The sequence below is a fragment of the Ascaphus truei genome, chromosome 3 (assembly GCF_040206685.1).
Source record: "Ascaphus truei isolate aAscTru1 chromosome 3, aAscTru1.hap1, whole genome shotgun sequence".
Taxonomy (NCBI): domain Eukaryota; kingdom Metazoa; phylum Chordata; class Amphibia; order Anura; family Ascaphidae; genus Ascaphus; species Ascaphus truei.
The window spans coordinates 355,758,193-355,783,717 of NC_134485.1; the positions used below are offsets into that span (position 1 = coordinate 355,758,193).

General features: G+C 39.0%; 1 protein-coding gene across 7 annotated transcripts in view; it reads right to left on the minus strand.

Annotated features, from left to right (window-relative positions):
• INTS6 (integrator complex subunit 6) overlaps positions 1-25,525 on the minus strand; it is a 64,098-nt gene that overhangs the window by 20,933 nt on the left and 17,640 nt on the right. For 3 of the 7 annotated variants that reach the window (XM_075591991.1, XM_075591990.1, XM_075591992.1), the window contains 4 exons: positions 16,076-16,165; positions 13,861-14,044; positions 7,756-7,881; positions 4,874-5,028 (listed from right to left, as the gene is read on the minus strand). In XM_075591991.1, the coding sequence (XP_075448106.1) occupies positions 4,874-5,028; positions 7,756-7,881; positions 13,861-14,044; positions 16,076-16,165 (555 nt within the window). Of the gene's footprint in view, positions 1-4,873; positions 5,029-7,755; positions 7,882-13,860; positions 14,045-15,706; positions 15,787-16,075; positions 16,166-25,525 lie in introns of those variants that run through there. The other 4 variants (XM_075591993.1, XM_075591994.1, XR_012799990.1 and 1 more) reach the window with 4 other exon arrangements.

Consider the following 25,525-nt stretch of genomic DNA (forward strand, 5'->3'; position numbering starts at 1 on the left):
GGTGCCTGCCACACTCCTAAACGCTCAAGTGTGCCCTTGGGCACAAAAAGGTTGTTGACCCCTGATGTACAGGAACAGTCTACTATATCAACAAAATAATCTTAATATAAATCATAATTTACTTCATGGCTTTCTGTATGTGCGTTAATGTTCAGTGTTGTGAATCTATGCTGTTTAATGGCGACATTCCCTGATGTCGTTTATGATTGCCTTTGAAAGTGATTATTTCATTATAGCACGAGGGGGTGTTTAAATGTGTGATTTAAATATAGATGTTATATTTAAGACTGGGTTTGTTAATTTCACACTTATGGATCAGTGTTAAAAATAATCTAGCAGTATGTACAGTATACTTATAACATATCATCCAGTCATGTATGAAGAGCTGTAGGTTTCGGAACTTCCCATGTGCTAAATGACATCACCAAAGAGGCTCCCCATACGACTATCCCCATTCTATTTTTACATTTTGTTTAAAAAAAAAAAAAAAAAAAAAAACTCGTTTTGAAACAAGAGCAGTTTAATAATATGGGGTACATGGAGACACACACCTTAGTTCTCCCTATATCGAGAAGACCACAGCTGCACTCGAGGAAGTACACTACATGAGATGCAATCTTTATCATAATGTTTATCGGAATTTGTACCCGTGAATGATTTTCTATTGTTCTGAATATATTTACATGCTATACATTTTCCACATGTAAAGTTACCTAAAGGTTTGGGAGGTAACCATGTATTTACGTTATCACTACTGATTTTCTTACCAATATCACTTGGTGTGAACAAATTTTTTTTTAGATTCATTGACTTCTTAAATATTACACGGTGTATCACCGGCAGTCTACATCCCAAAACAGGATCATATCATAAACGTTTCCAATTTTTCTGTATAATTTGCTGGATAACCATACTTTTACAATTTTATGTGGTTACAGATGGAACTGTTATTAAATTTGTATTTGCATCTTTTATTTTCGATATAGACTTAATCTTTGGTTCCAATAGTTGATCTCTATTCATTAACCCAGCACGATGCCAGGCTTTTGTATCTAGCTCCAGCTCATATCTATACAAAAAAAATTTATTTATGTAATTCACTAGCTTGATTATCAGAATCTATATCTCTGCTACAATTACACCTCAATCTAAAACTGTCCCAGATGTATATTTCTGATCTATTGCTTATTATGATTACTTGTTGCTAGCAGGAAGCTATTTGTACCTACATAAAGTCTGTACTGGAAACAACTGACCCCTCATATAACGCCTACAAGTGAATATCAAGGAAATCAATTTCAACAGTGTTATTGATAGACGTAAAGACGTCAGTCTGTAGTTTCTGTCAGTTTTGATGTATTGAAGAAAAGATTTAAGGGATTCGTCATCACCCCTCCACATCAAGATCACATCAATGAAACGTTTCCAAATAATGTGATCTGAAAAAAGGATTATTGTGCCAGATACAGCGATGTTCCCATTCCCCCATATATAAGTTGGCATAACTGGGGGCAAAACGTGTGCCCATCGCTGTACTGCAAACAAAAACTGATTTTGAATAAAAATAATAATAATTGTGACAAAATAAATTGAATGCAATTAATAATAAATGTAGTATTAAGGGAATGAAGGGTGTCATCTTGAATAAGGAATTGTTCAACTGATTCTGCCCCCTTGGTGTGGGCGATGCTAGTATATAGCAACTGAATGTCGCAGGTGACGCATCTAAATTAAGACTACCATTTAAAATCTTTAAAAATATTTAAGATTGATGCCGAGTCCCTTATAAAAGAGGGCAGTTTATTTTTTTCTGCAAAAGCATGTTAATCATCTACATATTGTGAAGTATTTGAGGTTAATGATCCAATCCCACATATAATTGTGCATTCTGGGGGGTTTTCAAGTGTCTTATGGATTTTAAGTAAATTGATTTTAGTCAATGAATCTAAAAAAATTCACTTGTACCAAGTGATATTGGTAAGAAAATCAGTAGTGATAACGTAAATACATGGTTACCTCCCAAACCTTTAGGTAACTTTACATGTGGAAAATGTCTAGCATGTAAGTATATTCATAATAGAAAATCATTCACGGGTACAAATTCAGATAAACATTGTGATACAGATTGGATCTCATGCACCACAACTCATGTAGTGTACCTCCTCAAAGGCCCTTGTGGTCTTCTTTATATAGGGAGAACCAAGAGGCACTTAAGACATAGAACAGGGGAGCGTAACTTTGAGCTGCGCCCCCCTGCCTGCTCCAGCAGCTACTCGCGCCCCCCTTACTGTTATACCGGTGTCGGGTGTGACGTCACATGACCCCATTGCCATGGCAACGCGGCACAACACTCCTGCTGAAACCCGGTAAGTAGGTTAGAGGCCTCACGCCTCCCCGGGCATTTAATTTAAATGCCTGGGGGAAGAGCAAAGGGCCTCTGCAAACGCCCACGCCCCCCCAAGAAAAATCTAGCACCCCCTGGGGAGCGCGCCCCCGTTTGTGCACCACTGTACTAGAACATGTACGCAACATTAGAATTGGACTAGAAAAACTGTCTCCATACATTTTAAAACTCATCATTCTCAGGATCCGTCATTTCTTAAATATGAAGGTATTCAATGTACAGGCATTAACATACGCAATGGGACCGGAGCATGTATGTAAAGCGAAAATGTAGTTAAAGTGAAGCACTACCTTTTCCCCACTTATTGATGCATGTACTGTACTGCAATCCTTATATAGATGCATAACTGATGTAAATAACGCATTTGTAACAGGCTCTATAGTCTCCCTGCTTGCGCACAGCTTCGGTACAGGTAGGGAGCCGGTATTGCTGTTCAGGACGTGATGACAGGCGCATGCGTGAGCTGCCGTTTGCCTTTTGGGCGATATGTACTTACTCGCGAGTGTACTTAAAGTGAGTGTACTTAAAGCGGGGTATGCCTGTATACCAACTGACAGAAGGGGTGGTGATAGTCAAGACACTCTCCAAACAGGAGAGCTATTGGATTTTCCAATTGAATACTATGACACCATTGGGGGGTAAATTAAGATCTTGATATAATTTCATTATTATGACTAACGTTAGTGGGTTCTCTCTCCCCTCTGGCGACGGTCAGTGCTATGAGCTTCAAAAATGGTCATGTTGATTTACCCCTTTACTTTAGGCAACTTGGGGGTTAATCAGGATATGTTTGTTTTATATCTGATTGAATATACAAAAGGATTTATTAATGTGTCTTCTTTATGGCGCATGTTTTGTCATTCCAGGTTTTGAAGGATATCCTAATATAAACAATATTATAACCTGCCAAGATTAGTGATGTATGGTTAGGATTTTAAGAAATTGTATAACTTATTGAATATTTCTTTTTTGGAAAGGGTGGGATAACGTAGATCCACTATTAACTGCAGCTGATGTATAATTGTTTTACAGACACCAATAGGGTGCAAATTGAAATTGAATTTAAATAGCACACATCAAAAAGATACTTCATCAGGGAATGATTGACTGGATATGAAACACATAGGAATGAAATAGATTGTGTGCCATTTTTATTCTTCAGTTTCTATACTTGGGCACTAAATCGCTATGTGGCTTCCTTTATATCAATTGCCTTAACCACTTAGAAGACGAGGCTCAGCTGTGTTAAACTTCTACAAGTTGCAGTTCCAGGCTAGCTGTTTGAATCTTCAGTCACCTTTATGGTGTCACGTGATCACTGAAGCAGGTGCATCCCCTAACCGGCGTTGATCCGGGCCAGACGTGGAACGGATGTATACCAGCAGTGATGAGGAGTGAAATCGGGAGCTGACCTTACCTTTTACTTCTGGAACGTGAGCCGTCTATACCGATGAGCCGAGTGGGTGCACTCCCTATTGGTGCTGCCTTTTTCCCTCAGTGTGGACTAACAAAGTTGCCTTTCAATTGGCTATTACATTCATCTTCAAGGAATTTCTGGTAAATCTGTATCGATCTAGTGCTTCTAGCATCTTTCATATAGTGTTAAACGTTGTGGCACTAATCAATGTGCTTTTTATCTTATTGATATACATTTTTATATTTACAATCTATAGAACGTGTTTGTGCTGGTAGTTTTTTTTTCTATACTCTTGTCTATTCTTCATGCCCCGAGTCAGCAATTTTATTAGCTGCATCCTCCACGTTAATAGCATATTTTACTAATATTGCCTATTTGTTTTTGTTAGTTACAGTTTTAGAGCGCACCATTTTTTTCTTTTAGCTCTAAGTAGTAATGCACCGATTAGAAGAAAATGTGAAAGTTATATTGAAAATGAGGATCACTTTACAAAGAATAAAGTGCTTGCAAAGTAAATTAAGAAAAAAAAATTAAGATTTAAACCCTGGTGTTAATATCAACACATGTAGCTTCAGCTAAAAATAAAAGCTTTTGCGAGCAACATAAAAACATGACAACCACCCAGTTACCTGTTAAATTAAGTCTTCATCGTTAAGCCATAACAGTTTAAAAAAAAAAAAAAAAAAAATTGGAATTTATTTTAGAATGATAAGAACCAAAAGGGACCACTGGTACTGAAGGTGCCATTTGTAGTGCCTGGTACCACACAGATCCCAAGATACTGGTAACTATGTGAAAGTGCTGGTGCTCCTCATGTAGTAAACATGGCCCCCAGAAATCACTAGCATGCTGCAACCGATGGAGGGAACGTTAAACCCAGTATTTACACCAAGTAGCTCTTTAACCAGGGGGATCCAAGTACTGAAAAAAGCATGTTTCAGCACCTACACAACATCCCCCCCAGTTCCAATTACACAAACAAAAAATAAATAACAAATGCAATGAGATCTGTACAATGAATCCGATACACTCCATCCACTGCAGGTACTTACCAGTGTTGGAGAATTCTGATCTGGCCAAAAAGATTCTGGAATAGGCCAGTGACCTAAAGGAACACCAGTTTTAGGATTAGGTCTAACATAGATGAGTTTGCGACAGTTGTGCCAAGGCTGGGACCCAACTGGTCGTATTGTATCTGCAAGCCCATCTAATACATAAAAGAAAAAAATAAATGGTTACAAGAAAAGCCAGCATTAAGGCATCTTTCAAGTCCTAAAAACATAGATCACAACTCTGCACTTTCCTTACCTCGGATTTAAGTCCTCTATAATACAAGGACCTTAAAATGCATCCCCCTAACTGGCAAAATCCTAAACAGCATCTCCTTGGACCGACTACTGGCATGAGGCAGAAAAAACATTGCTCAAAACAGATTCGACCAAAATGTGCAAGGAATGCAGCTTTAACTCTTCCCAGGGCGATATTTTGAAGTCACATTTTTGTATGCCAGCCGGAAAGCAGCATCTGAAAGCTTGGAGTGCCTGACTTCTGCTTACGGCTCTACTTCCAAGAGGCAAAGTTAAAATTGGTTTAAAAAAAGTAAAGCAGATTCACTCCAAATTATTGTATTTCACCAGTTCTTCCCCATTTTTTAACTCGCCACCTCTAAAACTGAATGGAGTAACTTAAAGAATGCTTTGCAGGGAAGGTAGAATCTAAGAGAAAGGGTCTGTCTTTCAGTGGTGAGTGTATCCTGGATCCCTTCCAGCCCCACATTACTGTGGGTGTGAAGACTGCATGCAATGAAGCACAAGTGAGTTACATTCCTACAGGTAGCTGGGGGAGAAGCAGTTTATCCTTGGAATTAGTTATCATAACCTGTATTTTAAGTCTTCTATCTTCTAAAATCAGTGTTTAAAGTTTGAGATGTGTAAATAATGGTTTTCCCAGACCACTTCATCTCCATGGTAACTTAAGGAAAAGTTGGCAAGAACACTGCTACTGCAAATTATGCAGTCTAATCTGAGCAATAGCATCATGTGTAACATGATTGTATTACTACTGCAATGGTAGTTTGTTTACCTGGAGTGTCAAATAAATGGTTATTTTAATTAAGATTGCTTCAAAAGATATTTAGATGTTCATCTCATTTTATTGTTTGGTGAGAAAAGTTTAAACTAAAAACATATAATCAGCGCTCAAACCTAAAGTTCTATACCTATTTATAAATTAAAATAACTAGGTGCTCTATACATAAAAAAGGGGGATCCCCTATAGGGAAAACCCTAGTGATAATTCCTCACAACCTATTTTGGTAGATTAGGGAATGGCTGCCTCAGGAATAAACAAACATATCCACAAAGATTGTATAACATGCACAAAAAATACACCAGAAAGGAACAGATATTACAACATATACAGTGATTCCCTGGCGCACTACCAGATATTGAACCTGACAGAAGGAGGTAGTCCCATAAATCGATTGATGATATGAATGAGATCCACAGTCCACAATGTCCCGTTCTTTTAGATAGGTGACTTGTCTGAAAATACAAATGAAACGACCATTGCGCAGTACCCTATGGTCAGTGTTCCACACCCCCACCGTTGCTATCTACTTACTTAAAAATAGACAGAATTGGGCCTCAAAAGGTTTCTTTAAATCTCCTCACGGTTGGCTCCTACTGATTCCTGCTACTGGTACACGATATTCACTTCCAGCATCAGCAACACCATAACCGATTGGGAAATGCTGAAAAGCCCTATGCGTGTCCTACAACGTGCCGTCCGCTTCACATGCAAGGATGCCGAGGGATTGCAGGAGGAGGCTGGAGTCGGCGTGTATCCCCGCTTCGTGGCCGCGACTCGGAGCGCCTAGTCCCTCCTCCGATGACGTTCCCCGCCAATCAACCTCTTCTTCCTGCACAGGGTCTGCACGTCTTACAAGCTCCACCCTACGCGCGTCACTTCTTCAGAGTCAGTCACGAAACGCGCGTAGGGTGGAGCTTGTAAGACGTGCAGCGACGTGCAGACCCTGTGCAGGAAGAAGAGGTTGATTGGCGGGGAACGTCATCGGAGGAGGGACTAGGCGCTCCGAGTCGCGGCCACGAAGCGGGGATACACGCCGACTCCAGCCTCCTCCTGCAATCCCTCGGCATCCTTGCATGTGAAGCGGACGGCACGTTGTAGGACACGCATAGGGCTTTTCAGCATTTCCCAATCGGTTATGGTGTTGCTGATGCTGGAAGTGAATATCTTGTACCAGTAGCAGGAATCAGTAGGAGCCAACCGTGAGGAGATTTAAAGAAAACTTTTGAGGCCCAATTCTGTCTATTTTTAAGTAAGTAGATAGCAACGGTGGGGGTGTGGAACACTGACCATAGGGTACTGCGCAATGGTCGTTTCATTTGTATTTTCAGACAAGTCACCTATCTAAAATAACGGGACATTGTGGACTGTGGATCTCATTCATATCATCAATCGATTTATGGGACTACCTCCTTCTGTCAGGTTCAATATCTGGTAGTGCGCCAGGGAATCATTTTATTGTTTGCATGCTCTGGGATCCAGAGTTATTTGTTTGGGGCACACACAGTATCAAAGAAGGTACAGTGTCACAAAACAGAACCGTACAGGGAAGAAAATATTCTGAGCTTCCCAAGTACTGAGAAATCAACTAAAAAGGCAGTTCAGCTTTAAAAAAGACTTTGATTGATCCTGCAGACCATCTTTACCGTGATCTTTGTGGGGGTTTCTTGAGATGCAGAAATCCACATGGAATTTTACGAATTGTCTCAATGGTGAAGACTACAAACATTTTGGAAAGGACTAAACAGGTACCACAAAATGCATAAGCGAAATTTAAATACATTAAAAAAAAAAGTTTCAACTAATAGGTGGAGGGGGGTTGGAGGTAAAAGAGAAAATTAAATACCCTCAGCAAGGGGAGGATCTGGTCCAGATTTTTCAAAGTTAATTACCACTCCACTTTGAACCTTTTGCACCAGCGACTCCAGACATTGGTTGAGCATTCGTTGTGAGCACACACAGTATGAGCGACCTATTAAGAAAAGAAAAAGCGTTACCGTACAGAAAGTGCTGCGGTATGTAGCTTTTACTTGCACATGTAACAGTAAGCTTGCTGCAGTGAAGACATGCTGTATGTGTTGCAGTCATCCCCAGAAGTAAATGTGTGAATGTGGCGTTTCAAAAAGTCTCTAAATTACTAATCACTTCAATGCTGGGAAGCTAAAATCGATGTAGTAATTGGAATAGGATAGCAGTTTACATGTACAGATATAGCGGACATTGCTCCCGTTAACGCAACGTGACAAAATGTGAACGTGTGCGTTAAACAAAATGCATACAAATATATTTGTTTCAATAGAGCTGGGTTTGATTAGGATAAAATATTGTGCCGTGTTGGAGCAAAACGTTGTGTTAAAGATGTATCAAGCATTGTATAGGTCGTCATGTACAACTCGTCCCACTGACATCCTTATCAATGGCTAACAGAAGTCGCTTGCAAACAGTTTGAAGGAATGCTATGGCTATTTTCTGAATCTGTGGACTCCTGAAGTAACAGAATATTGACAGACTAGATACAGCACCGTTCTATACCTTAAGAAACTCAAAGCCAATCTGAAAAAGATTATAGGCTGCTGCTACAAGTTTGCATCTACTAATCCCTACTGAATGTACTGTAAGTATCTGCAATGTAAGGAACTGCAATGTGTATATCCAAAGTGATTCAATGTAACTAGAAAATGACGTAGGGTCCTATTCCTCAATAGATCAGAGTAAAACATGAAGGTAAACAGGCTTCTTATGTTTTAGGTACCACGTTTTAATAATTGTTTCCATCAGTTTTTCAAATCTCGGCCTAGAAGTCCAACTCTAAATAGCATAATGGATACACTGTAACAAGCTAAAATTACATACTGTTCTTGTTAGCATCTACTGTAGTTACTCATTCCCAATTTGAGAACAACTATTTTGAAGCTTTTCCTACTCAAGAACTCCACAATAAAATTCCTATAAAAAGACACGTTCCACCACAAGACAACCAAGGAAAATAGTTACAAAAGTGCCATCTATAACAATAGTCCAAGTGGAGTAAAGTCAAATTATTTGAGAAGTATAATCCAGTTTGACCAAAATATAAACATTGTAAACCACTTTACATTACAATACAAGCTTAACAAACATCTGGCTGTTTGGTTTCTTTGGAAATTAAGCAATATTATCTTAATTGTGGCATCTCAATATGGGGATGCTTGTCAACCTTTTACTCAACCTCCAGTCTTTGTTCGAGCCTGTAAAAGTGAGGAAGACTAGATTGTTTGTGTAAACGCCTGTAACACATGGCAATATATTATACAAATGGGAGTAGCTATAAGAAAATCAAAGTCACTTCCAAGACTCAAACCTACCATGTTTATAAACAAACATTAAAAACAAAAATAATCAGACTTTGTATTTATAAGTGAGGCATTCATTCTTGGTAAATGCATTTTCCCAACATGTCACTGCCATTGGTCATTTTGGTCCTAGGACTAGAATTAGGTGAACTTGATACAGAAGAAAATCAGCATTATCACTTTGGACTTAAAATGTTCCATTTTCCCAGTGGACAAGTATTTCAAAAGTCCACTTGATCTTGAGAGAATCCTATTGGGATTATTATCTATGGTTACATATTTCTACTGTGATCATTTTTAGGACTATTTTGCCACCCCAATTGAACTGAACCAGAATTTGATTCTTGCATACAAAGTGTGTTGCAGCTGCAAGTAATTGCTTATAAAATTAGATTTTGTTTACATTATAGTAACAAAAGGAGAGTAGGCAGGATACCAGTTATTGGAGCTTTTGAACCTCTCAGGGTCCTTTATTGGGTAGGGGAAAGGTTCGAAAGCTTGAATCAACTACTTGTTTGTCCAATAAAAAAGTTATATCATACCACCTACTCCCTCTCCTTCCTTTACTACATGGAACGGAGCCACCATTCTTTGCCTTTGACATTTAAACTGTATATTGCTTAGAAGTTTGTTTAATCTGTGAGTGCATATGGCAGAAAATAACGAACTAAAACAGACTACCAGTATCTAGGAAACAATACCAGCATGAGCTTGTTTTTTCTCTGCATGCAGGATCTGAGACATTGTGAGATATCATGTTAGAAATAATTACAGCTGTGCTGTGATTGAACATTATGGATTTAGTCAAAGAGAAAGCTGGTAGAAACCAGGTGCTCAGCACAAAAGTAAAATGTTTGCTTTTTCTCAACATCAGACAAAGCAAGGGCAGGATGACACTTGCAAACACCAGGTTTAGTGAAGAAACCAACTCATTAAATCATATTTTCTCTGAGGAAATAGGTAGCGGTCTGATTTGTGACATTACACAGGAAAATCCCAAGTGAATAGATTTGTTACTCATCCTCAGAATACCCTCCAAGTGCAACTATTAAGCAAGCATTTTTATATAGAAAACAGGATCAATTAGGGGATTTTTGTAGGAATTGCTTGGAAGTGCATCCATCCAGCATAAATAGAGAAACTACACTGATTCCAAATATGTACAATGTTGGCAGGTATGCCTGCAAAATTCTCTTCATTGGTTCAGGACCACACAGGACCCCTTTTAAGGTGTTTTTCTACACTCAAGTTTAAAGTGCTAAACAAAGCTGCTACCAATGCTGCACCCTACATAGATATACATGTTAGGCATTTTAATGCAATCACCATTTTTGGTATTTTTTTTAAAGTTGTTTTATTGGACTGGTTTGATTCACCCTGGTTCATCTCAGTTTAAATTTAAGAACTGTAGAACCCTTTTAAAATGTAGTTTGTCTGAGGAACAAACACACAGCTGGTTCTCAGCTGTTTGGGAGGTTGGCCCCTCCCTCCCAGGTTTAAAGCTCATCCCATCCCACTTTCCATATATACAGGTCTTTGCATGCAGCCGATTGCAACAGATCTAATACAGAGTATTCTTCCTGGTATTGTCCAGGCAAATAAGAATTTCAATCAGATTTAGAACCATGCAGCTGATTAGGACAGATCAATTATGATCATTCTTCCTAGTCTTGTACAGGTTATTAAGAATTTTAATCAGTGTTAGGACCTGTGAATTATGGTCATGCCTTGGAGGGGCTCACAGGCTTACAATGCTTTGGCGAAAGTGTTAAACTAAATGACCCTTTTATTCAAGAGACATACAGAGATAGAGACATACAGAGATAGAGACATACAGAGATAGAGACATACAGAGATAGAGACATACAGAGATAGAGACATACAGAGATAGAGACATACAGAGATAGAGACATACAGAGATAGAGACATACAGAGATAGAGACATACAGAGATAGAGACATACAGAGATGGAGACATACAGAGATGGAGACATACAGAGATGGAGACATACAGAGATGGAGACATACAGAGATGGAGACATACAGAGATGGAGACATACAGAGATGGAGACATACAGAGATGGAGACATACAGAGATGGAGACATACAGAGATGGAGACATACAGAGATGGAGACATACAGAGATGGAGACATACAGAGATGGAGACATACAGAGATGGAGACATACAGAGATGGAGACATACAGAGATGGAGACATACAGAGATGGAGACATACAGAGATGGAGACATACAGAGATGGAGACATACAGAGATGGAGACATACAGAGATGGAGACATACAGAGATGGAGACATACAGAGATGGAGACATACAGAGATGGAGACATACAGAGATGGAGACATACAGAGATGGAGACATACAGAGATGGAGACATACAGAGATGGAGACATACAGAGATGGAGACATACAGAGATGGAGACATACAGAGATGGAGACATACAGAGATGGAGACATACAGAGATGGAGACATACAGAGATGGAGACATACAGAGATGGAGACATACAGAGATGGAGACATACAGAGATGGAGACATACAGAGATGGAGACATACAGAGATGGAGACATACAGAGATGGAGACATACAGAGATGGAGACATACAGAGATGGAGACATACAGAGATGGAGACATACAGAGATGGAGACATACAGAGATAGAGACATACAGAGATAGAGACATACAGAGATAGAGACATACAGAGATAGAGACATACAGAGATAGAGACATACATACATATTTCACTGTGTATTTTTGCCATTAGATGTAGCACTGAGCTCTGTGTGTGTGTTTGTAGTCTGAGGAACAACTGAAACATGTATTAGCTATGCAGAAATCCAACCCAGTTATCCCACATATGTTAAATCATGCTCCGAATAATTGTATTAAAAATCGCAAAACAAAATTATTCGATCGAGTAAAACAAAAGCCATTAACAATTTTTTATTGTGCAACTCCCACAGAAATACATGACAGTTTGAAATCCCTGCATCTATTTAGTGCCTTTAACAGACATGCAATACTGGACCTGTAATGGGCAATAAACATATAGTCTATCATTCAACTCTTATTTGTAACCATATTCCTCAGCTTTGACATAACGGTATGGAGAGAAGTTAAATTAAAGTTAATTTAAAAGGAGCTTAAGGATTTGTGTTTTAGTCTGTGTATTCAAAACAGTTTCCAAGCTTGTTTGGGACCTGGACTTTATTCCCAATCTGTTTCCCAGTATGAGTCTTTGGAGGTTTCAAGCTGTAAAAACTTTAATTTGCACCTGAGCTGTGATGTTTCTCTGACATTCACAGAGCAATTCGACAGCCCCATGTGGCATTCTCCGGCCAAAGTAAAGTGTTCCTTTGCAACAGTCCTTTATGCTATATTGTAGGCTGTAGAACAGTTGTCTCAGGGTTTTAAATCCGTGTTCCTAATGAATTAAACCAGGTTGTGTATTGTATTTAGTTGCAGCACTAGATGAAAGGTCCCGTGCCCACAGAAAACAATGATCTGCACACAATTTTTTTTTACTGAACCCAAAGGATCAACACTAACTAGCCAGAGGAAGGGCAAGGTTTGGGCATAAATAACTGTCGTGTCTTACATAGTGCAAGTTGAGACTGCATTAATGCCCCTTACTCTTCGACAAGGATATCTCAGAGTAAACAGAAGCAATAGTTAAAATACAATTAAACAGGGTACTGAGTGCAAACAAAAGATTTTTCACTTGAATCCTTACCTTTCGGCGGTTTAATGGGCCGTCCCTCCTAGGGTCAAGGTGAACTAATGCCAGCAGTATATTTAAAGCGTTACAGCTGTATGACTATCAAGTTATGATACCAAAGAATGTCACTTTAAGTTAGTATGTAAACACGGAGTGGGGACTGGAGACTGGACGGTTATTTTCTTTTGACTACTCCCTTTTGTACGATGTCTCTGTGCTCAGCAAGTGCTTGCAGAGATCGACCCCCTGTCCTCAGAGAGGCAAGAGAAGGGTAAAGAAAACACGACAGACTTTTCCATTCAGAGGCCACTGAGAAATGAAACTTGTAACTCATACCCCCCCCCATAAAAAAATGAAAGCAGCCAAGTCTTTGCCATTAACTTGGTTATATTTATGGAAGCCAAATAGACTTAAATATGGCCGACTAGACTGGGTTAGACCCTCCTTGCACAACCTAAGCAAACCTTTGCTACTCAGTTTTAAAATCGCTACATAATTACATAGAATAAGGTCCACAACGGACACGTCATCACCTAATTTCTGTGGCGATTTCAAAAAAAAAAAAAAAAGTTATAAAATAAGCTACTTGGCCCGTTAATTTCATTCCACACTTTAGGTTCATAATGTATGGTGAATAGTAGTGTATTGTCTCATTTCTTTTAAAATGTAGTTCTAAATTCATTATAAAATAGCAGTGTCCTAGTGTCAAATCCTAGACAATCGTCGTGAGCCACATTTCGAGCACAGAAACTCATGGACTACAATGGGAGTCTCCGTGCATTAGTGCCCCCATTGGCAATACGACAGCAATTTAAAAAAAACAAAAAAAACCCTTTGCATTTGAACAAAGCAGCTGTGGTTCACAGATAGAAATAAATGTACTCACCTCCTGTCACATCACACATAGGAGTGACTGACGATTCATCCAATTGAACACTTGTTAACTGCTCCTGCTCTACGGATGTGGCACCAGGCAGACGCAGCACTAAAGCAAAAAGTCTCTGATCCCAACGAAACGGCTCTTTTGTCAGCTCACTTCCAGGTAAAGGAGAATTTAGGGGCAAATGGAGCTGAGAAACAATTAGGCAATGGCTAGGTCATTTAAGGATAACAAATAAAGAAACCACTGTACATCAACACCACACAGTATAAAGGGTTTGGCAACAAAAACCTCCCACAATAACTATTAAACGATGCATCATGAAATATCTGTTCAATAGGATCAAATAAAATGAACTGGTTTTTTTTCTCTCCTTAATAAAGGCTAAAATAGGTGATTTGACAGGTATTTCGTTTTAAAATGACAAGTTTAAAAAAAAAAAAAAAAAATTTTTAAAAATCATTAGCACTCTTACATGCCACTGATCAGATGGGTGGGGAAGGAATTAAGGGGGCAAAAAAACAATCCTCCAGGGAAAGGGGAGTACTACTGTCCTTCAGGGAAGGTGGTGTGAAGCAGAGGTGCCAAGATCTAGTTTACACTGCCTGCCTAGAAGCTGCTGTGTCACCATGTGTCCCATAAACAATGACTTCCACATGGCAATACCACAAAAATAAACCATTTCAATATCTACTTATCTTATGGCAACACTTTCAGGTACTCCAAGGCGCGGTGGATTGGAGAGGCAGACGTGTAGGGACACAAACTATTACATGCTGGTTTATCAGAGTTATTACACTAATAGTTATAAGAGAAAAAAAGAAAACTCCAAGAGCATCTAAAATATTGGAAGGTTATACAGGGATAGCCTCTATTATGGTATGGCTAAAATGGTTAGATACTAGGGCCTCCAATACCCCTGAAATGCCATAGTGTATGTTTCCCTAGAGCTTATACAGCTCAACATTTGGTGGCAACTCTGCAGCGGAAACAATGAGAGGTTTATCAGAATCAATCTGAAGATTAAAATCGAGGTCCCATCTTTCAGTCTTTGTTAGGGGTTTACCAACTATAAAAAAAATTCTCAGTGTCTCTGGGGTATAGCATTCTCACTATGAACTTTTAATATGGCTGGTGACTTTTGTGAAAGTCCTACAAAGTCTCAACTTCCATAAAATCCTAGTTAATCCTAGTTTTACAAAACATGCACTATTAAAAATATCAAGACATTTGTATACCATGCACCATACTGAAAGTTATGTTTCATTTGTAGTGTTAGTCACGGTTTCCAGTTCTGTGCTACTGAAACAGTTATGTATTTACAAATAATCTTAGATACTCCATAGCTTTAAAGTTGGGTAGCGTGGTCCATCATTTGGGGAAGTGAGAAAAGCAAAGATTGTCTTAATTACATTAGCATTTGGACTGCAATGCTTGTAGTAAGAGTTAAAATAAAAGTAAACCATGGATAGAATTATATATGCTGTAACACCCCGCATAACCTGTAGATTACATGTCTTAGTTTACATTAAGGTTATAGCTACTGTGGCTTTAACATTACTAACACCAAATAATCCATATGTCTTCAGCACTCAGGGGGTACAAACTCACTAAGCATTGAAAAGGTTGAGGCATATTTGCAACATTACAGTCCAAAGCTGGATGCAAAGGCTCAACTACCTTCCCAGCTCTAGTCTGTCACAATTACACTCCACTGTGAAGTCTAAATATGAATATTTAAACATTAATAAACAGTATAAAACAATATAAAAAAAAGGTATGTAATAGAGTGGGTCATAAAATTCTTTAGTCCGTGTCTTACAAAAAAAAAAAAGAGACAATTGATATTTACATGGTGTTCACTGAAGTCAAATAACAGTAGTGGTGGGCAACCTGCAGCCCTTGAAGGGCGAGACCGGTGGCCTGTTCAGCCTACAAGACAAATGTTATGACTTGATGTAGTTTATTTTGTGTTTAATTAGCCACGGCACTGCATTGTCAAGGTTTGGTAGCAGTTGAATTCTAAAAAAAGCATTTTGATCTGTTTAGAGTATTTACAGTTACTTTAAGTATGCAAACAAGTTGCACCTGTGGCCAATATTAAAATACAGACATTGACACAAAGTAAATATATTTAAAAATAAAATATATATTTATATCTTCAGGGTATTTTGTTAGTGATAAAGGGAGGGCACGGATTATGAGAAGAATATTATCTTACTTCATCCTGTATTCCACTGGTAGTAGTTAATTTACTTCCATCAGTTATTGCGATAATCATAGCTGGTTCCAAGAAAAAAGGGTTTCTTCCCTGTGGGGAAAAAATATGTTTGAGGTCTTACTGGATGGGTAAAATACTTCTATTGATATAAACTTGGCAAAATAACATGTTTTTGTGTTGCTGATTACAGGTGGATAGTGAGAACATATTACCATTCATTTTACCATGTAGGATTTGTATGTGGAAAAAAAAATTATTTAACATTCAGTTTATTGCTTCCTGGATGAATAACCAACAGTAGGGTTCATTATATAAGGTATTGAATCCGTTAACATGCCAATGACAATTGAGAAACCAAACTGAAGCCCTTAAATAAAATGTGCTGATGCCTATGGAGGCAGTTTCAGTCCAGCCAACTATCGATTGACCCATCAACAAGATTGTAACCATGTTTGGGTGTGTACGGTACATCCATTCTTTTCCGATATTGCACTCATGTCTGCTGAATCCAGTATTACCTGTAAATGGAATGTTGAAACTGAACATTTGGGAAATGTTCCAGATAGATTCATTTTGTTTTTAATGGAAAATACCAGTTACTTTCATAAGCATTTTCCAACTTTAAAAACAGCTTTTAAATATTTAAAAATATTAGAGGCTGGTCCACAGATGTGCCTGTACCATCATTCTATAATTTCTCATTATACAATAACATTTCATAGCACAGCTCAGCTACAGAATTGACATTCAAAATAACTTTATATGTAATAGGTTGAAGTGTGTTAACCAAAATTTCAAAGAGCCTCTGCAAACGCAAGATATTAAACACTAGTTGCACCACCTCAATTAGTATTAGAAGAAATGCACAAAAACAGCACAAATTACCAAAAGTTAAGCCAAACAGAAAACGGTTTAAAAAATAAAAATATTAGTCAACACCCAATACGGATAATCATATAGCAACATGTCATGCTCAGATGTATGTGCAGGTTTCTCAGAGATATAAAGTCACTGTGCTGTAGAGATGAGGCCATTTTGGCAACCAAAATGCTTGTCTATACATTCATATTCTGATATGCCTATTTTTGCGCAATATTATATTTATCAAAGGAAATCATTTCTGGTTGTCTAGAGTCTGCCTTTTATAGTCATTAAAGGAATATCCCTAACAAAAATGCTGCTAATATTTTGTAATAGTTTAAAAATTATTACTCTATCCCGCTTTGGGATTACTAGAGCCTTAAGGAGTTAACTGTGCTCACAGTAACACCCCGTCCCCATCAAACAGTGCTGTGGTGACTAAGAAGTTAAGCCCCGCCCACTTCAGCCTGGAGACAGTGAGACGAATATAAATAGTAAGAGGGAAATTTATGGAACTCAGATCCCAGGAGGAGTTGAATAGGGATCTCACTATCTATATACGTTCCTAAGTTTAGGATGGGGTATGGACCCACTTTCATTGCTTTCTAGTTAGGGAGAGTACCCTGTTGGATAGCATCCCACAGAGAGGATTTAATTATTTATTTATAAAATATTTTACCAGGAAGTAATACATTGAGAGTTACCTCTCGTTTTCAAGTAGGTCCTGGGCAGAGAGTTAAGACAAAATACATGGTTACAAATACAGTTACATAAATGAACAGGTATACATTATATACAAGACATTGCATGCACAGTTAAAGAAAAGATATATTATGGGCGTATGAAACAGTTACAGACCAGATTAAAATGTGAGAGCCTTAGATTTTAAAGACCTTAAGCTGGTGATTGATGTGAGAGTCTCCGGTAGGTTGTTCCAGTTTTGGGGTGCACGGTAAGAGAAGGAGGAACGGCCGGATACTTTGTTGAGCCTTGGGACCATGAACAGTCTTTTGGAGTCTGATCTCAGGTGATAGGTGCTGCATGTGGTAGGGGTGAGGAGCTTGTTCAGATAGATGGGTAGCTTGCCCATAAAGAATTTAAAGGAAAGACAGGAAAGATGAACTTTGTACCTAGACTCGAGTGATGACCAATCTAGTTCTTTGAGCATTTCACAGTGATGTGTGTTGCATTGGAGAACAAAACAACAAATTGAATTGTAGAGGGTGTTAAGTTTGCTAAGGTGGATTTGAGGTGCCAAGCCATATACTATGTCTCCATAGTCAATAATTGGCATTAGGATCTGCTGTGCGATACCCTTTCTGACCAGCAGACTTAGGGAGGATTTGTTCCTGTAAAGTACCCCTAGTTTGGCATAGGTCTTGGTTGTCAGGGTATCAATGTGCATCCCGAATGTTAAGTGAAAGTCAAACCATATGCCCAGGTATTTAAAACTAGTGACAGGGGTTAAGGTAGTGTTAGTTCTAATCTGGAGCTCAGTTGCTGGTGATGATCCCATACTACTCAAGGTTCACAGAGACAGCCCCGAGGGGTCTGCCCAAGCATACAGTTCCTAAGCATAGATGGACCAGCCCACTGGAGGGTTCATAGCTCGCCATCATCCAGAAGGCCACATGGTGGCAGCCCGCCTCAAGAAGGGGAAGCTGAGGTAGTATTACCAGGTCCGCTAGGGCCTAGCAGACAAGGAGCACTACCAGCACTATAGAGCAGAGCGACTAGGTAACGTACTGTAAACCATAAAGCCTCAGCACCTTTCTAGCGGGGTAGCTAGGAAAGTTATGCAAACAGTATAGCCAAAAGTACACAATTGCATATACAAGACACTGCATATAATGATGTGAGACTGCCTAAAAGATAATAAAGCTACTGTTTGAATGAATAAAGTTCCTGGTGCACAGACTGCACCCTGAAGTTAATGTCTCCCGAGTAGCCAATACACAAATTTAAACTCCCTAAGAGACAGGAAGGGTTACATCACCACAGTGAGAATGTTCCATTTTTGATACTAAAGTACATTGCTGTTTTCCAGTATCTAACATTTCCAGTTTTCCAGTATCTAACAGTCAAATTTGGAGACAATTGGAGACCATTCTTGGAAATCCATGGGGGTTTGTTGGCAGCTAGCATACATTAAAAACCTTCACAACAAATGCCATTGCTGAAAATGCCTTAATTGCAACACCAACACCCCTCCCCTGACCCCCCCCCCCCCCCACCCACCACCCTCAAAAAACAAATCCTCTGTAGCTGCTTGAATGGTTACATCAATTACTGAAAAAGGAAACAGTATGTAAACGAGAATGTACAGATACCCTGGGTTTGCAAATAAGTAGCAGAGTTCTGCACCCTACAATACAGTCAGACCAACATCTGGCCCTAACTATAGACAAAAAACCCAAGTCAAGCAATGTTGAAGAACAAGATGGCCAGAGACAACTTCTCTACTTCTGGGTCAGCACTTAGAAAGTATATTCTCAATTGGCTGAAGCATTCGAACGCGGTCCAAACTGGAAGCAGTCCAGCAGGTCATAACATTGTATGACGCAGATTGCTATATAGAAGACATTGTTTCATAAGCACTATAAGATTTAGACCGCATGTCCATATACCACAGTTTAACTTAGTGCTGCTTTTATTCATTTCAGCAGAGTGTTTAGTCGCAGCTGATCTTGTGCAACTACATTTTTTATTAGCTATATTTGTTATTGATTCATGTGCTGTGTATGTTATCGTCATCAGGCGTAGAATCAATCCACGTACCACCAACCTGGGATTGTGTTGTACCTACAGTGCTAATATTATGTTTCATCTGTTAAGAATAGCAGTATATTAATCTAGCTATAACACTGTTTGGTGCTACATTCTACAATTACAGGTTGGCTTGATCGGTATGCTACGCTTGATGCCGCACAACACATATATGTCAATATAGGCACTATAGTCTTGCTAGTGGTGGTAATTTAGAGATCCTATGTTCTATAATAATAGGCAACCCCAGGTGTTAATTAGCCCATTTTTCCTTGAATTTATCTAGGTTAATTGTAATTGCGCTATATACCCCAAGCCCAACCCTACCTCCCCACCACCCTTCCTTTATAAGTACATTGTGTGTATATAATAATTACTCTGTATGTAGAATTTATTTTAGCAAGAAATGTATTAAACGTTAAGTATTAACCGCCCAGGAGTGCATTTGAAAAATGATCTACTAGTTGGATAGCGGAGGCACCAATATGCTTCTGCTCTCCAATTTTTTTGTTAATCCATTAATATCAGCTCATTAACTGCACCCAACGTCACACTAGGCGTTTACGGGCACATCCACTTAAACATAACACTATTACTTTAGTGAGCTGTATACTTTGTATTTGCAATCGCAGGTCACTTTAAGCTTTAAAGCTTCAGCTCATGATCGCTCTATTCCTGAAAGTTGTACAGAATGGATGCATACGTATTTAATATAAATATTTAGAGAACAGTAAAAAAGCATCTAGTCAATAATTACAGCAACCGATTCCCTCCAAACTGCGATTTGAAAGTGTAAAATACTGATTTCTGTGAATGAGAGGGGGCAGGCATAATGAAATTATATGATGCAGGGCAATGCTCTGCTAGCAGAACCGTGTGAGGATAGAAGAGCAAAGATGTTCATCATACATAGTGTATTATGAACTTCCCAAGGGTTATTTTTCTCACCCCTCAAATATATTACCCTAGCACCTTCACTGCCTTGGGGCCTGCAACACTGCACAATGCATTGCAGGTCCCTCTGGCACTCAAGAGCTTAAGTAAACAACTTAAAATAGAAAGGTCTTAAAGTTGTTTTCTTTTTTTTTAAAACCATGTCACTGAAAGTAGGGCCAGCAAGACACTTGTGCAACACGTCTCCCTCTAAGCAACAAACTAGATCACTGCCGAAATTAACTGCAGTGTTTCAGAAATAGGGCTCCTTATGAATCTATAATTGTTGAGGGACTGATCAAGCACAGTTCTAAATTGCCAACTACGTTTCATTCAAGGACTGCATTACTCCATCTAGCTTCCAAACCACTAGGCAGTTGCAACTTTTCAGACTTGGATTTTAAAATTCAATAGTGATTACACCGAAGTATAATTTGACACCTCAACACAGGGATCCGCCTTCCTACATGCATGGTACATTTAAATAGGGTTTTGTTTATCGTCTGACTGGTGCAATTAAAGATTTTAACCACACACCACTGGGAGGTGGATCGGATAACAAATCGCATAGGGGAGAAGCTTCAGTATATTGCTCCTCACCTTACTCGTTGCATGCAGTTTTTGCAATTAGCAATGGAAAATAGATGGTATGGCTGATGAGTAGCCCAATACAAGATGAGGCACATGCAAAAAATGAGTTTGCAACTCAATCCTGTATTATAATTGTATATCGTTTTGCAAAAAATTAAAGGATTTTATTTTAGATATAGCAGAAATACCTGATGCAGTGCACAATTTGACCAATCATAAAAACATTTATTCCTTCAGTTGAAGTGCTTTAAAACAAGGACCATTCATGTTTTTACCCTCAACTCTGTTGTAATACCAGGCTCTGAAGATGTTAAACATGCCCTTAATAGAACAGCATGTGCACAATGCTGAACCTGTGGAATAAAACAAATCCATACTGATGAGCATTGGGTTGGTTACAAAGCCAATTCAAAAATATATGTTTTTGACAATGCCAAGTAGTCTTGGTCTAAATTTGGAAAGATGACAAACATGACATGAAGACAATAATGTATTCAAGCAAACCGCAAATTTAAAAAAAAAACTAAAAAAAACTATAATACCTTTGCTAGACTGGGTGCTGCCATTATGCTGATCTACAGAATCATAATAATCCTGCCTGCCAAAGATGTAGTCTATAAAGCGCAAATAAAACAGCTCTATTTAACAGGAGCATTGTTCCAATGACCAGATAAATAAAATAAACAAAAGGCCAATACATCTATAGTATACAGTATTGTAATCATAAAACTGCAGGGGCCAAATGAGCCCAAAGCATTCATGTCCACTGACTGGCAGCCACTGAACCCATATTACTGCTTCTATAGGCCCCAAAATGGTGAATAGGACATAAGTCCCTTAGACCCTTAAAGGAATGCAATATCCTTGGTGTCAATTACTACAATACACTAGAACCCAGTTGTCTATGGCATACTGGATCTTTTTTTTTACTTTTCTACCATTGTTGCCTGTGACAGTTTAAGAGAAATTCCCCCACAGCCAGAGCATCCATTATTAGAGACTTCCATCGATTCAATATTTGACAGTGATCGTATAACCCCTTTTCTTGCTATACAACTACTAAAAATTAAGCATGAGTGACACTTTCTAGCGTGTCAATGGTGCCATTGGGCAAATCAGAATCTTGCATAGGAGTTTTAAAACAGACGGTCGGCTGTTTATGTACTTCTAGCATAGTTTAGAACAGGTTTATGATTAGGGCAATAAACATTTTTTGTGGGGATGGGAATTCAAAAGTGACAAAGTGAAATTTATGACAAAAATTCCAGTTCTGTTACAAAAAAGGTACTCATAAGAGCCAAAACATTTGTCTTTAAATAATAATTCACCTTGTCCCAAATATGTTGGGGCCTTGAAAGACTATATATCATATTTTGCATTACTGATTATTTGGCGTGTGCTTGACATCGTTCTATTTTAATTTGGATAACAGGCATGATTGCTGCAAAGAGCTTCTGCTCTGGTTTTACCTCTGCTCTGAGACCCTACTGAAGTTTTTTTGTATTATTGTTGCACTGTTCAGCTCAATTTTAAGCCTAAATGTCAAACTGATATCTTACATAAAACTGGTTTCCTACAATATTTACAGTATAATAGAGGACCTTCGAAGTGCAGTATGAATGGGCAATGACAAATGAGCTTCCAAAATCTTGGCTCCTGTAGAGTAGCTACTTAGAAGATGTAAGAATAAAAACAGCAGTGTGGACAATCAGTGGTGGATGTCAATGTAGGAATCATCAAGGTGGCTCAGGTTCTCAGGAGCGTATATCCCAGGTAAGGAGAGAGGAAAAACTTGCATAGCGCAGATCAACCAAGATATAAAACAATTTAATCTAAGTAAAAAATGCACTCACAATGTTACAAATAAAATCGGGCATGTCACACTGAATAAGTGTAGGTAGAAATCAGCCAGCCAGCTCACCGTCCCGCGACTCCCAGTGCACCTCTGCCCCTGCCTGCTCTGTCGCGCAATCCTTTGTCTTTTATATACCCCTTGCTGGAAATATATACAGGAGACCAGTACAGAAGGAGAAAACACTTTCCAGAGACAGAGTTTCTTCCAGGATCCAGGAGAGACAGAAATACCACGTGGGGTTCGTGTTAACCTGTGAACGTCTGGACCAGAAGAAACACAGATACAGATTCTCTCAACTGCATGCGACCCACTCTAAATCTAGTAACTGGGCATTTCACTTAGAGTCATATAAGGGAGGACGTCATTTCTGTAAAGTCAATACTGCGCAATGTGGTGTCTCTGTTTTTTGTCTCATATCATAGGACTACAACTTGCTGCATAAGAGACTTTATTCAACCCAATTTGAGGACAGAGTCCATCCTACTAATAGACATTGGAAAAGGATTTCACTCCATTGTCATATATATCCTTTATTTTATATTGTATTGTAATCACAATTCATCACTGTATGCGCCAGGTATTGAAATTCCACATTTGTATCACTATATTGTTTTAGGGTTCATTTGAGATTGTACCCTTCGTAGAATCACCAGGCAGCTTAAGCACACGTATTTATGCACTGCACATTTATACACTTGGTCTAGCGCTAGTTTAGTATTTTTGTTAACACTATATAAGCCATCTCACACTTATAGCAGCTGACCCCACCTATCACTACATCACTTTAAAATGGCACTTTTCACTAATAGGGCTCTTAGAGGTCTTAACTTTGAAGGGGTTTTTGACGAGACACCAGACTGTATGGATCTGGAAATAGAGAATTTGGAAACCCAGTTCTCTAAACTAGAGAAACTATTAAACAAGGAGGTAAAAGAAACTTGGGATTCTTATGCTCTGAAAAAATATTTAGAATGCAGAAGAATCCCTCGAGGATTGCGTGTTTTAAAGTCCCAACAATAGATCAAGATAATGAAAGTTTTATGGAGGAATGGAATTTTATTCTAGACCTATGCTCTGTTAGTCTCATCCAATTGGTAATTAAACAAAGGGCTATCACTTTGGACATTATTGATGGTGAGATTAACAAAATTAAGGAAAATTTAGAACCTTTTATGGAATTAAAAGAATATAAAGAGCTAGAAGATAAAGTCATTTTAAGAGTGGAAAAATTAGATAGAGAAACAAAACTGAATAAACAAGTAAAATTTGCTCGTGATAAAAAAGATTATGAGGAGAATAAACAGCGGAACTGGAAAAAAGACCAGGTCTCCGTAACCAAAGAAGTCATTGAAAATGAGGCTAATATAGAAGGCCCTACAGAAAAAACCATTAAAATGTCACAGAAAAACACCTATCCCAGAGTTGCCCATACTTGGCAAACCTGGCAGAGGGGCTTCTTAGTTTGCCAAGGGCGTGCAAACCTCGCACCTTTGCCGCTTAGCATACCAGACCAAGCCCCCTTACCTGGCGACATTTTGTCTGAGCTGGCTGGACAGCTGGGCCATTTACCAATATAGGGGTACTTGGATAAACCCTCCCCACTTCAGTCGGCTAACTCTTTTCATCTACGGACTTTTTCAGACACTGTGGAACAAACCCAGCGGAGTGTCGTAGAAGTCAGAGTTACATATGCATTGCTCCCCTCAGGAGTTTCCTGCTATACATATGTATTGGGAAACCGCTAAAGCAGTAACGAGGCAAGGTTCTAGCATACATGTGCAAATGCAGGAAAGAAACAGAAGCAGAACACATTAAATCTAGCAAGGAACTGAACAGGGCGTTCTGTCACTTCAAACAAAATCCCACCCTAGAAAACAGGGACAAATACATGGAAGTAAAGTATGTATGTGAAATATGGCTACACAGAAAGGAACAAAAAAGCTCCAATTTAGAGATCTTAACCTTTATAAGTACGGTAACAAGGCAGGTAAATTAGGAAATCTTGTTAGACGAGCTACACAGCCAAAACACATACTTAGTATGCGCAAAGCTTCAGGTGCACTAGCATCAGCTCCTGAAGAAATATGTACAGTAGTGTTGTACCGAGTAGCATTAAAAAAAAAAAAAAGGGTAACAGGTACCCGGCCAAAATCAATTGTTCTACCCGGCCGGGTACCCGATTACCCGGTTTGGCACTTACCTGCAGGGTAGCAGTGTCATCAAGGAACAGCAGCAGCGGTCCTGTAGCAGCATCAGAGGTGTCTTCAGCCGACGGGGGACAGTAGGAATCCATTCCATAGCACCGGAGCAGGTAAGCAGTGTGTGTGTGTGAGCCGCCGGTGAACCACGTGACTGGAGCAGGAGACGGAGCATTCCTATTGGACAGCAGTCTGTCCAATAGGAACGCTCCATCTCCTGCTCCGGTCACGTGGTTCACCGGCGGC